The 13,583-nt window shown below is 33.3% G+C and overlaps 1 protein-coding gene across 2 annotated transcripts; it reads right to left on the bottom strand.

Moving 5' to 3' along the window:
* Positions 1–4,144: 4,144 nt before the first annotated feature.
* LOC136206256 (pentatricopeptide repeat-containing protein At5g48910-like) lies at positions 4,145–11,010 on the bottom strand. Of its 2 annotated transcripts, none has more exons than XR_010676232.1 (2): positions 10,786–11,010; positions 4,145–4,386 (listed from the first exon to the last, which is right to left on the bottom strand). XR_010676232.1 is itself a non-coding variant. In XM_065997237.1 (2 exons), exon 2 carries the CDS (start codon positions 10,484–10,486, stop codon positions 8,492–8,494), a length of 1,995 nt encoding a protein of 664 aa, XP_065853309.1. In that variant the 5' UTR covers positions 10,487–10,707; positions 10,786–10,989; the 3' UTR covers positions 8,274–8,491. The 2 variants fall into 2 exon arrangements, 1 of the variants encoding a protein (XP_065853309.1); XM_065997237.1 differs by lacking the exon at positions 4,145–4,386 and adding an exon at positions 8,274–10,707 and having other exon boundaries at positions 10,786–10,989.
* Between the last annotated feature and the right edge of the window lie 2,573 nt (positions 11,011–13,583).

Here is a 13,583-nt window from a genome sequence, read left to right as displayed (position 1 = left end):
ATTATCTACTTACCACAAACAAACCCCAAAATTAAAAATAAGAATCAAATACACCATCTTCTTCACATCTCTTTTGGATTTTTTTTTCTTTCTCTCTCCTCTCCCAAAATTCATACACATACATGCTCTTCATCTATGGCTTCTATCCTCTCCTTCACATACATGCTTGATCCACAAACAAAATAAGTAAATATATAATAGTATGAAATTAAGAAGAATGGATTGAAAACCTTCGCCGCCGAAGTTGATCTGCCGGAGGGATCCAACTCCGCCAGCTCCTTCAATGATGTCGATACTTTTGATAACCTGAGGCAAAACTTTGGGGAGAAGTTGGGGAAAATCCAACACTACAGCTTTGAATATTCTGGATGGAGGAATTGTCGAAATAATCTCTGTTTCATAACTTACAACTCCCATTTTTTTTCAAATTAATTTGATGTAGAAATATAAATAGAATAGAATTGTCGAAATAATCTCTGTTTCATAATTTTTGCTCATAATATGTTTAATTTTGGGAGAGGAGAGAGAAAGAAAAAAAAATCAAAAGAGAGGTGAAGAAGATGGTGTATTTGATTCTTATTTTTAATTTTGGGGTTTGTTTGTGGTAAGTAGATAATAAGGGAAATTAATTTATAAAATAAATAAATATAAGGACCAAATTAACTCTTTTCCCTTTGACTTTTAACACCGTTAGGCAATTTGGTATATGTTTGCTAACGGAATGAAGTTCATGGTACCAACTTGCAAACTTTTAAACCACAAGGGTGCATTTCGAAAATGGACCAAATCACAAGGTTTATTTTTGTACTTTTCCCTAAATTTTTTTTGCAATTCTCTATCAAGTCTCCAAATAATTAAATGTCTAGTACCTCTACATTCACATGATCTGCAATCTCTTTCGCATCTGTTTCGAATGTGGCTGCCTCAATATTTTGTTCCTTAGCCCATTTCAAGCTTTTCCTCAACGTATATACTTCCAACCATTCGTGCATCATGTGCTCCGTCTCCTGCCATATTTTGAACTTATATTACTTTCTAAAAAAAAAAAAAATTAGATCCAAAACCTAACAAACAAAATTCATTTTTCAGGTACATGTGAACATAAATCATTATTTTCCTTATTTTATCGTTGCTTCGTGATTCAATGATAAAACATCACCCATCTCTTGGGCCCAGTGGCTCACCATTGTAAAATACACACGCGGGCACCTTATCATTACTCATTTTCAATCACCATCATTTTCTATATAAATTCTGTTTTTACTGGCAAACACTAGAAATTATTCAAGAGATTCAAAAGTTAGACAGAGATAGAAAGAAAGAGCGAATCGGAATTCAGGCGAGAATGGCGGGGAGATGGTCGACTTCAATGTTCAACTGGCTAGGTTTCGACTTCGCTTACTCATCTCTCCGGTCATCGTTCCTCCGATTTCCGCGATTCGTGCCGTCGTCTTACTTATCCCCGAGGTGGACCTCCGGAGGTTCACTGAATCTAAATTGGGACCCGCAGAGGTTCTTACGGTGGCCAGATTTGAATTTCTCGATCTTCGACGATGTTCTCTGGAGCTTAATCACCGCGTTTGAGTCCGTCGCTCTTGTATCTATGCTCTGTTTCTTCTTCCTCTTCTGTGGATGCACCGTTTGATTGATAATCTAGCTTGAGTTGTAGAGGTAACTAGAGGAATCTGAGGACGCCGGAGATGTGAGAGGCGGAGATAACGAGAACGGTTTCTGTAGCCGGAGAAATACAGCTGACCGGTAGAGGACAGAGGTAGATGAGCAAACACGTGATGAGACGATAAGGCACGTGGAGGTTTTCCTTTTGCAGATTTTATAAAATATTAGTATTTGACATATAATAACATTATTTTTAGTTGAATTGATTTTTGAAATTTGTTTGTTGTAACAATGTACTAATTAGTACAATAGTATGGTGTTTGCTAAGATTAGGTACAGTTTTAATTTTATGATTTTGTTTTTTTGGATTGCCGACGAAAATTGCTTAGGCAAGAAGGATATTTAATTCTTTTTTTTTTGATAATAATGTTAAAATTTGATTAAATAAGAAGATTGATATTATTGCAGAAAAGCAGCAAGGTACAAAACTTTACATAAGCATAAGCTATGTCTCATACATGATCCACTAAGGTAATAAGATGACTACAAAAAGCAGAAAAAACCATAAAAGATACAATTAACATAAACAACAACAGATGAATCATATATTTCTCGAAACTTCAAGATTGCAGAAAAGCAGTTGTAGTCCAATCTTCAACACCAGAACCATTCTGAACCTTCGGATCTGAGTCATTTCTTTCGCAATCCCATAGATCTAGTAATCTACGGATAAGATCTATCTTTTCAGAAGGATATTTAATTTTAAACTCTAATCTTCTTAATGTTTCTTAATTGAGTCAATAATTTTTTTGGGATAATAATATTTGCGGTAACGTTGAGATAGCGAATTTGATTAAAGTGTTTCTTCAAACTCAAAAAGATTACACGAATAGAATAATCTGACTATGTATTTATCAAAGTGCCACGATTGTGTTAACTAATTTAACGAATAGAATAGCCCGATTATATTATTTACTTAACCAAAGTGCCACAGTTGCGTTAGCTAATTCGAGGCAAATATTGTATCAAAATTTAGTGTTCAATTTTTTTAAATGACACAAATTTCTCTAATATTTTTTTTTTCACATTGAATTGAGTCGTTACTTAGCTAATAAGCAACTTAATGTCGTCAAAATACAATTACAACATTCAACATCTTAAAACAAATAAAATCCAATACTAAAATGGTCAATTATTACTTAAAAAAAGGTCAATTATTAATAACTCAGAACATTCTGTTAAATATATTGATCCATATACAATTCAATAAATCTATCTAACGATATGAAATTAAGAATCAATTTCAATTTTTTTTATCAGCTTATCTGGATTTTTTTAACATCCTGTGCATTTTTTGACCGCCTGATGGTGCCTAAGTTGTTTTTGGGTATTGCTATATACCGCACCCAAAATTGCTAGCACCGCCCCCATTGGACAATTTTGCCCTTGCCATAAAAATGTTGTCAAAATTGAGAAAAAAAAATTTGAGAGAAAATTTTGAATTTAGCCTAAACGGATGCGGCATACCGTCCGATCCATGGTCGGAACGGATGCGGCGTCCATTCCACCATGGGTTGGGTGGTACGCCGCATCCGTTCCCGCCATAGGTCAGACGGTATGCGGCACCCGTTCCGGCCATGGTTGGAACGGATGCGGCATCCGTTCCACCATGGGTCGGGTGGTACGCCGCATCTGTTCCCACCATGGGTCGGGTTGTATGATGCATCCGTTTAGGCCAAATTTTGAAATATACAAAATCGTAAAATTTTTAGTGACGAAAAATACTAAATCATTCAATTTTTTGTGACGAAAAATTAAAAATTCTTCTATTTTTTGTGACGAAAAATGCAAAATCGTCATGAAAAATATGTATTATTTTCATGAGTTCTTTGATAAAAAAATATAAATCTTAATGTTTCCGACTCGTAATCATCCATTTTTGAGGTTCCAATTGTCACATATCAATTATTTTCATAATTTTAATTATTGTTGTTCGGGTTTATGATTTTGGAGAGAAAATGCAAGGAAGGTAGAGAGGATTTGAGCAAATTCCATTTTCTTGTTTCAAAAAGTGAGGAGGGCAAATATGTCCAAAATGGGCGGTGGACCGGAATTTGAGTGCGGTATATAGCAGCTCACTTGTCTTACCCAATGCTTAGACTGCCTGTGCAATATCTAGGTGATGAGCGGAACAAAAAATACATTTTTTATTATTAATTTTTTTGTTTTTATTTTATTTCATTATAATTCACTTTTGATTATTACTGAATTGTGTTTATTATCTTCAAATAATTTTTTTATCTAATTGTATTATTATTTCCATGATATGATTTAAAACTTTAAAAATATTGATAGTTTTAGATAAATTATATTACTTATTAATATTTTTTTTTTTACGTTGAACGTTTTACTAAGACCCAATTAGCCATTCTAACTAAAGAGCGAGATACAAGAAATTGACATTGACATCCCAAAGAAATTTCCACACAGGATGAAAGCATGTCACATTCCAAAAGTAAGGTGAGATATTTTATTCCGGAAATATTATAGAATCTCTCTACAAGATGAAGAGACCAGAGATTGTTCCACGCATTATGAGAGGGCTTCACATGACCTAAGTCCGTTAAAATTAACAGCAAATTGGGTTGTGTTTGGACTAAGCATTTTAAGGTGAAAGCTCTTGAGGCTCCACTTTGCCTCTTCCACTTGTAATACCTTCTGACGTCCTTCAATCTACAGAATAAGTTGGATAAGCTGATATATAGTCACCTAAGGAAAACCAACAAACAGTCAGAGAAAGTCAGTTTATAGCGACCCTCTTTCGATGTTTAAATCATTATTTTACTAAAAAAAATTGTTTCCAAAATAAGCATTAATTATTATGGTCATGACTTGGCATGAGGGAGCTTTGTATTGTCAACAAAAATTCAATAATGTTATAGCTAAGAAAGACATATAGTGGGAGTAAACTGCATAATTTGGAAAGCACTTTACCACTTGTTCAAAATGAACCCTATAATGTTAACGTAATCAACCAACTCATTATACATAATGCCAAAAGCCTGCACTTCTTCTTTAATCCTTTTGGCTTTTGTTTCCATATAAATCACTTTATTTAAGTGGGGTGTTTCGTTCACTAAAAATATACTTTGGAATGGGAATGGAAGTAATTGATTCCCTTTTATAATGTTTGATTCACTAAAATTAGTTTAGGAATGGAAATCTAATTCCCCAAACTATGGGAATCATGATTCCCATCTCTAACCCCATTAATCAAATTTCATTCCTCCTAATTTATTCAATTTAACAAAAGAAAAAAAAAAAGATAAAACCGTAAAACCCACCCATTACCCCAAAAACAATCCACTTACAACATTATAACCCATGATTAGTTATATATATATATATATATAAAATAATAATAATAAAATAGTAAATAATATATTATATTCTATTTTAGTAAATTATATTTATCAAAATCATTATTAGTCTAATTAATTTAATAAATAAATATTACATTCCGATTACGGATTAAACCATACAGAATTATTAAATTGTGATTCCGATTCTGATTCTCTATCATTCTGATTCCGATTCCAATTCCGATTCCGATTCCGATTCCAATTCCGATTCCAAAGTTTAATAGGTTATTCAGAAATACTTTTTTTATCCTGTTAGGAATTAAAAACTCAAATTTGGATCCAATTGAATAATTAAATACCACTAAGGAGTTGCTTGGTTGTCATAAGTGTAACGACTCACTTCTAAGAAGATAATGTTAGGATGGAAAGTTTGAACGAGATGGCGATAAAATAGAAATGAACTAAATCTTAAATCGAGTGACTAGACTATATTAGAAAGTATGTTTCCAACACATATAACTGCGTTTAAACTGGAAAATACATTAAATAAGATTTGAGCCAAGTTGCCAATATTTACATGTATTTAGCCTGGTTGTTATAACCAGGCTCTGAAAAGGAGTTGAATTGTAAGGTTCAATTTCTGGGTAAATTACATACGTGGTGTACAACTTTTACCCCAAATCACACTTTGGTGTACAACCAAAATTTTATCACACTAAATCGTACGAGATTCAGGTGACCTCCCACTAAAGTGTACAGCCGGTTTTTATGACCGGTCAACGCTAGTCAACTATGTCACGTCAGCATTTTTAATTGTAGAATTAAAAAAAAGGCACACTCTTTATAAAATGACTAAAGTACCTTCATCTTCTTCCTTCAACTCCTCTCTTCTATTTCTCTCTCCAAGTCTTCTCTCACTCCTCCTTCTCCTCCTCTATGATTACTCTCTTCTTCCTCCTTCCCCTCTTCCTTTCTCTCTCTAACTTCTCTCTCATTACCTTATCTCTCTCTAACCACGTCTTCAGTCGTTTGTTTCCAAATTAATAGGAATATTATTGCTTTAGATAAATATAATTTTTATAAAATTCATTTATGGTAAAATTATGAAGAGGGTAATCAGTGAGGAGGAGAAGGAGGAGTGAGAGAAATGAGAGAGAGGGGTGAAGGAAAAAGATAAGGGTATTTTAGTCATTTCATAAAGAGTGGGTCCTTTTTTTTAATTCTACAATTAAAAATGCTGACGTGGCATAGTTGACCAGCGTTGACCGGTCATAAAAACCGGATGTACACTTTAGTGGGAGGTCAACTGAAGCTCATACGGTTTAGTGTAATAAAATTTTGGTTGTACACCAAAGTGTGATTTGGGGTAAAGATTGTACACCACGTATGTAATATACCCTTCAATCTCTCGATTTTCAAAGTTGGTAAAATGCAAAAAAAATATATTTTTATTTTATTTTTTAATAAAAGGATTACAAATCTTTCAATTTGATGCATTGACTTTTGATTAGTTATAATTGCACACATTGAGCTCTTGGTTAATGGTTAAAAGCTCAACCCACTTCATATGTGTTTGACACAATATTTTTCTACAGTTTGAAAATAAATTTTTATATTTATACGTTTGATGTAGTTATAACTTATAGGGCACTGATTTTATTGAAACAAAAATCAAAATTGGATGAATTTATTGAGACAAATTGAAGTTTAACTTTATTGAGACAAATTGATGTTTAGTGACCATTTTAAGACAAACCTCAAAGTTGAGTAACCGACGTGCATTTAAACCAATAAGGCTTGATAATTAAGCCACTAAATCATGACTCATTAATACTCTTAGTGCCCATAACTCTAATCTTAGCTATCCCACTAATCACAATTAACCAAAACCTTCCCTTCTATAAATTTGCGTCCATAAAGAGACTAAATGTTCATCATGAATGCTTGGTAGTTTTGGTTCAAAGAAGGAAAACAAAGTTAAGTACAAAGACATCTATGTAAGAATGTCAAATTAGGTTGTCATGTAGACGAGTTGTATCTGTAAATTGTATTATCGTGTCAGAAATTTACAGTAGCTTTTGAATATCAAAATTTGTACAAGCATTAACATGTTTTGGTTGAAAACTACAGGGAAAACGTGAAGAAAGTGACGGGAATTATGTTACTAATTCTTGGATTAACATTAATGGAAGCTTAAGTTGATGCTAGAAGGCTTGTTCAAGAGCAAGGTAAAACAGAAAAAGCTGATAATCAACTTCTATCCAACGTGTTGGGAAGCCTATCGGATGATGATGATGATACAAATGAGATCAAACTAGGAGATTATCGAAATCCTGCAGGAACATCCTCTCAAGTGTGTTACGGGTACATGTACCTTTTGTTGAAGGTCGTTCAAGCTTTTCCTGGAGTATGACATAAGTTACTTCAACGTTGTTGCACCTGATAGTCGAATACGATGTTCTCTACCACTTTTTACCCTAAAAAAGCAAGGACACCGTGCATCCTTGAATTGATAAGTATCTTTCAGCTAACGTAGTCTCCTCTGTCCCTCGAGACAAACAAAAGGTATTCGCCTTTTGTCCATTGCCTGACTACACCTTTCGGCATGATCTTAGGCATTGTCTCACCCTTTGGGGATGAACCTTGTGGAGGACCCCTTGCTTTTTGAGGCATTAGATTCTTACCAATGTTTACTCAAGCCAACATTCCCGTTTCCTCTTCATATATTTATTAAAAAGATAAATTAAAATTCCAAAGCCCATCCAACCAACTAATATATTTATTAAAAAGATAAATTAAAATTAAACTATGATTATAAACAATAAAAATGAAGCAAACTAAAATTTGGTTAGTAATCCAACAAAAATCAACAAGGTAATCTTAAATAAACAAAAAAACATTTAACAAAACAATAAGAAATCGAGATAAGGCTGGATTCGAGCTTTTTGAGATAAATCTCAAACTGAACCCATTTTATATGTGGGCTTGGAGGGGTCCGGGCCGGGTCAAATGTCAAATATCATGAAAGCGGGATGAGCAGGCTTGGGGATCCATGAACAGGTCTAAGCATAGCAAAAAGGTCAAGACCAAAAAAGCACCTCCACCTTTCATTTTTTAGTCAATTTAGTCCAACTCAAAAATTAACTTGGACTTGTTTGTTCCAACTTGCCAAGTTGAGAGTGTTTTTCGTAATTTTACCTAAGATGAACAGCTACATGTTGAAGTAATTGTTCACATACTGCTAAAAGTTTACTTCATTGTTAATAACCAAGGTTGCACGGAAACAGAAACGGATATCAGGGAAACGTTATTCCTACAAAAATATAGCTAGAAAACGGTAATGGAAACGGAAATTCAAAAACACTAACGAAGAAGAGTTTCCGTGTAACATAGTTAATAACTGTTATTCGAATTCCTTCACCATTTTCGGGCACCAAAAAGTTCTAAACTTTCCTTTCCTGAAAGTGTCACTTCCCTTACTATCTACTTTTGCTGACTCCTATTTCAATAACTCACCAAAAATCGTTGCACGAACATGTTCCATTCTTAAAATGATGGTAACGTGCGCGATCTCTCACAATAATCTCTCGACTATACACACGAGAAATCAGCTTAACAGCAGAATGACAGTCTTCACACATCCTTAGATTCTTCACAATACGAATAGTCGTCCCTGGCTTCGTATTGATCAATCCAAACGAGATTGCAAGCTTTTCACTATGATAATATAATGCAGTTTCTTTTTCCTCTTCTTCGATATCAAACAAAACCTGAGACGTATTCGGAGAATACCCTTCTAGCTCTAGCCTCTCAATCATGTTTTCCAACATTAAGTAAATTTGCTTCATCTGTGGATGTGATCCATCCCCCATTTTGAATTCATGAACAACACCCCCGAAATCAATCATGCTAGTTCCGGTCGTGGTCTTGACTCCTCGTTCCTTCATTAGTCTCCGAACTTCGGTTACATCGTTCCATCTACCAGCCTTGGCGTATATGTTTGATAACAATGCATATCTACCACTATTTTGTGGCTCCAATTCAAGTAAAATCCTCCCTACTTTCTCGCCTAATTCGGGGCTACCGTGTATCCTACAAGCGCCTAATAGTGCGCCCCAAACAGCAGCGCTTGGTTCAACTGGCATCGAAAATATGAACTCCTCTGCATCTTCCAACAATCCTGCTCTCCCTAAGAGATCAACTACGCAACCATAATGCTCCATCTCGGGTACAACACCGTATACTTCTTCCATGGAATCGAATACTTTTAGACCCTCCTCTACCATTCCGTTGTGCGCACACGCATTCAAGATACCGACGAATGTGATCCCATTCAGCTTAAAGTTCTGATCCTGCATCTGAAAGAAAAGCTGCATTGCATCCTCTGCTCTGCCGTGCATTGCTAGACCACAAATCATAGCATTCCAGGTGAAAACTCTCTTTTGTTTCATCGTCTCGAAAACACTCCACGCCATGTCAAGCTGCCCGCATTTCGCATACATATCGATTAAAGCAGTACCTAAAACTGCATCCAAATGTATAGGATTCTTCTTTATATAAGCATGAATCCATCTACCTTGATCAAGAGCTCCAACGTTCGCACACGCAGCTAAAACACTCGACAACGCGTACTTCTTCGGCCTAATTTCCTCTCGTTGCATCAAATCGAATACTTCCAACGATTCCTTATAGTATCCACCTTGAATATATCCATCAATCATAGCACTCCAAGATATATCATCCTTTTCTTTCATTTCATCAAACACTTCCCTAGCTTCCTTAACCATCCCACATTTCGCCAAACCCGAAATCATCACATTCCAAGAACCAACATTTTTATCCACCATTTTCTCAAACAACTCCCTAGCTGAATCCCCATCTCCACTCCTAAAATACCCATCAATCGCCGCGTTATAACAAACAACATCGGACCCCCCATCCGCCTCTAACATTTTCCTAGCAGACACCATATCCCCAAAAGTTGCATACATTTGAATCCCAGAACTTCTTATATGCCCATCTCCATTAAGCCCAAATTTAATCACATGACCATGAACTTGCACCCCCTCTTTACCCCCTTTCGCAGCCGCGCAAGCCTTAAACAACGGAGGGTATGTGAACTTATTAGGCCTTGAATTAGCCCCCATCATCATATTATAACAACATATGGCATGAAAGGGTTCATTGTTGTCTAAACAAGATTTGATAAAAATGTTGTAAACAAACACATTAGGGTTTGGGATATGATCAAAGACTGTAAAAGCTGAATCAAGGGTTTTAAATTGGGGATTTGCATAACATTTGAGTAATATACCAGACACATAATGATCTTGGAAATGGCCACTTCTTAAAATCACAGCATGGAGTTGCTTGAGATATTGAAGTGAAGTTATGCATTTGGTGTTTAGGAGATTGAGGATTGTTTTTTGGGAAAGTTTGGAAGTGGGTGAGTTTTCTGCTGGTGAAAGATGATAAGGAAGATTTGTGGTTGTGGTTGCAGAATTCATATTTCTTTGCACTGTGAAGAATTGGGTTTTGGGGTATAGGATAATGTATCAGAAAAAAGTTTTAACTTTTCTGATATTTAAGCAAGGATGTTTCAGATAAGGTGGGCCAAATGAAATCTATCCATATGTAGAGTCAATTAGTCTTTGAATTACTGAATTAACATAAGGGATTAAAGTTAATTTTGTAATTAAAGGTATTGCAATCCATGATCTTCTCCAATCTAACAAGAAAAGATAAGATTTTTTTTAGGTTTTGTAAAAGAAGTGGATGAGCCATTAGGGGTAATAGTGACACGAACCTGCAAAAACTCTGGATTGCAGATGAATTCCGGACGCCGTGGCATCACCGGCATGGATGGGCCAGTTTTCATAGAAGCTGATCAGAGAATCCTCAAGACAGCCGAAAAGTAGGCCGACCGGGAAAGGGTTCTCCATTGTATCTGAAAAGAGTATTTAGGAGGAAAGTGTAGGAGCAGAGTAATTAAGGGTGTGCCCTCAGTTTCACTATCACACACTTTCAAGGCTTAATCCGCACTCGTACGAAAACTTTGATTTGCCCTGAACATTCAAAATATCAATATAATTCCATGTATAAAATGTAATCAATTGATCACTCGGTTGTAAAAAAAAAAAAAAAAAAAAAAAGTTAAATACGAAAAATATATTGCACGAGTCTTAAAAAAAAGTAAAACGACAAAAATCGAGATATACGGTTATAATATTAGAGAAGACAAATTCTATAGTTGAACAAATAATAACTTCATTTTTAATCTATTTTTAAATTATGTAATAACATTTTAAGATGCGTGGAATACAACTTTCATATTTAACTTATTTTTTTTACGACCGAGTGATCAATTGATTATATTTTACGCAAATTTAGGAAGGTAACTGAACATTTTATGCAAGTTTAGGTGGCTATCAGAACACTTTAAAAGTTCAGGGGCCAATCAAACTTTTAAGACAAATTCAGGGGCAAATGATGTATCCACTTTCAGAGTTCAAAGTCTGCATCTTGAATTATCATTCAAATTTGAATTTGGGTAAATAGAAAAATAAAATTATGTGCATTGATTTGTAGGTAAAAAATGTATTTTTTTCCCTTTTTTTTAATGTTTTATATGGTTAGCAAAATTTATTTTTTAAAATAACGATGTTAATTTACAATGTATGACTATTGACTTTGATGATGTAACATGTTAACTTTACTAATATGACATGTTGACTTTGATGATGTTAAGAGGCAATGACAGAGGAGCCTTCCCATCGCATGTATCACTTCTACTGAGGATGGTTCTACGCTCCTAATTCCAGAAGTTTGGGGTTTGAGTGTTAAAATAGCATGACTTTTAATTTATATATATATGTAAATGTGAAATTGGCACTTTAAGCGTAGCAGTCCTTTATTCACCGATGCTAACGTGACACAATACAATTTTATCTCTTGCTGATATTGCATGTTGACTTGATGACATAACATGTTAACTTGATGATGTAATAAAATTTTGTTAGTTAAATTCCTTTTTCTACTAACAGTGTATAGGATATACACACTTTTGCAGAAGAAAAAAAAAAATCAATGAGAGCACACAAGTTCTTTTTTATATTTTTTCCTTTAAATGTTGTGGTTTTTGTATAATAAATTTATGTTTACGTAAATAATTTATTAGTCTATAAATTTATACATATTATATTAGTAAATTTCTCTGTTTTAAACAACAAACTATAAAGTACATGGTTTTTGACTAAACTAACTACTTAGTCTCTCCTAAATTTATATAAACTATTTAAAAAAAAATTTATAGATGTTTTCTAATTAATTTTTATATAATTTTTTTTTAGTATATTAAGACAAATATGAAAATAATATAGTAATAAAATTATATCATTATTTAATATATTTTTAATTAAAAATAGATAACTAATTCTTTAATAACATAAATTTTAATTTGAATAAAAATGAATCTATCTTTAATATAATATTTGTTTGTGGTTCTTCTAATTTCTATACTATTAAATATATAATAATATATTAAAAATTATTTTAAAAGATACATATAATATATAAAATGATAAATTTACCTATCTGCAATAAATTATTTCAGTATTTCATAATGTTAGATAATATATTAAAAAATAATGGTTATATGTTATATTTTTTTATCAGGATTATATGTTATATTAAAAAAAAAAAAGCAAGAATATAACATTTTATCATATTTTACTAAATAAATTAAGGTTGATTTGAGTAGGTAAGTACTTTTATTTCTCAAGTTCGAATCTTAATATATATAAAAGAATTGAATTGAGAGATGATCCACTTAAAGAGGCTTTAACAAACCTCAAACGTAGTAATCAAATAAATTATATATAAAAATCTATTTTTACTAAAATAGTATATATGAAAATTAATTATTAATTATTTTATAAATTTTAATTTATTGATTAGGTTATAAAAAAGTAGTGATTATCTAAAATATGTTGCATTTAATCGATTATTATTAGTGTAAAGAATAATAAATTATTTACTCATATCATTATGTCATCTATATCGATTGAACCATCTAAACAGTGTTGTCCACCTGGTCAATAACTGACTAAATAAATGGTTTTTTTTTGTTAGATCTAGACTTAATAGAATTTTAGAATGAATATTAAAGTTATCTTAAAGTGGATATCTAATAACCGTAATTAATTTTGAGTCAGTGACTGATTAAATTCATTTAGTCTGTTACTAACTAGACCTGTCCACGGGTCCGGATATCCGCCCAGGCACGTGTCCCTTGGACCGGGCTTGGACAATAAAAATTGTTCATAAGCCTAGGCCCACTAAAGCTCGCCTATTTTTTGGGCGGGCTTGGGATTAATAAAAATAACACGGGCCGGCTTAGCCCGGTCCGTCTATCAATATTAATTAATAAATGTATATATTTATATATTAAATATTTATATATTAAATATTTATTTTTTATAATTAATAACTTTATATTTATCTTTAGGTGGGTTTATATGGATTGGGCTTGAGATTTGGTTTGTAAGCCCGAGTCCGTCTAAATTAATAATGGGATGGGCTGCGCTTGGACCGAGCATTGTTACC

The sequence above is a fragment of the Euphorbia lathyris genome, chromosome 9 (genome assembly GCF_963576675.1).
Source record: "Euphorbia lathyris chromosome 9, ddEupLath1.1, whole genome shotgun sequence".
Taxonomy (NCBI): domain Eukaryota; kingdom Viridiplantae; phylum Streptophyta; class Magnoliopsida; order Malpighiales; family Euphorbiaceae; genus Euphorbia; species Euphorbia lathyris.
The sequence above is the reverse complement of the archived record's forward strand: the minus strand, read 5'-3'. Positions and strand labels throughout refer to the sequence as shown.

Bases quoted from the DNA above. Each gene is read 5' to 3' on its own strand.
- LOC136206256 (XM_065997237.1), bottom strand. From the start codon at position 10,486: ATGAATTCTGCAACCACAACCACAAATCTTCCTTATCATCTTTCACCA.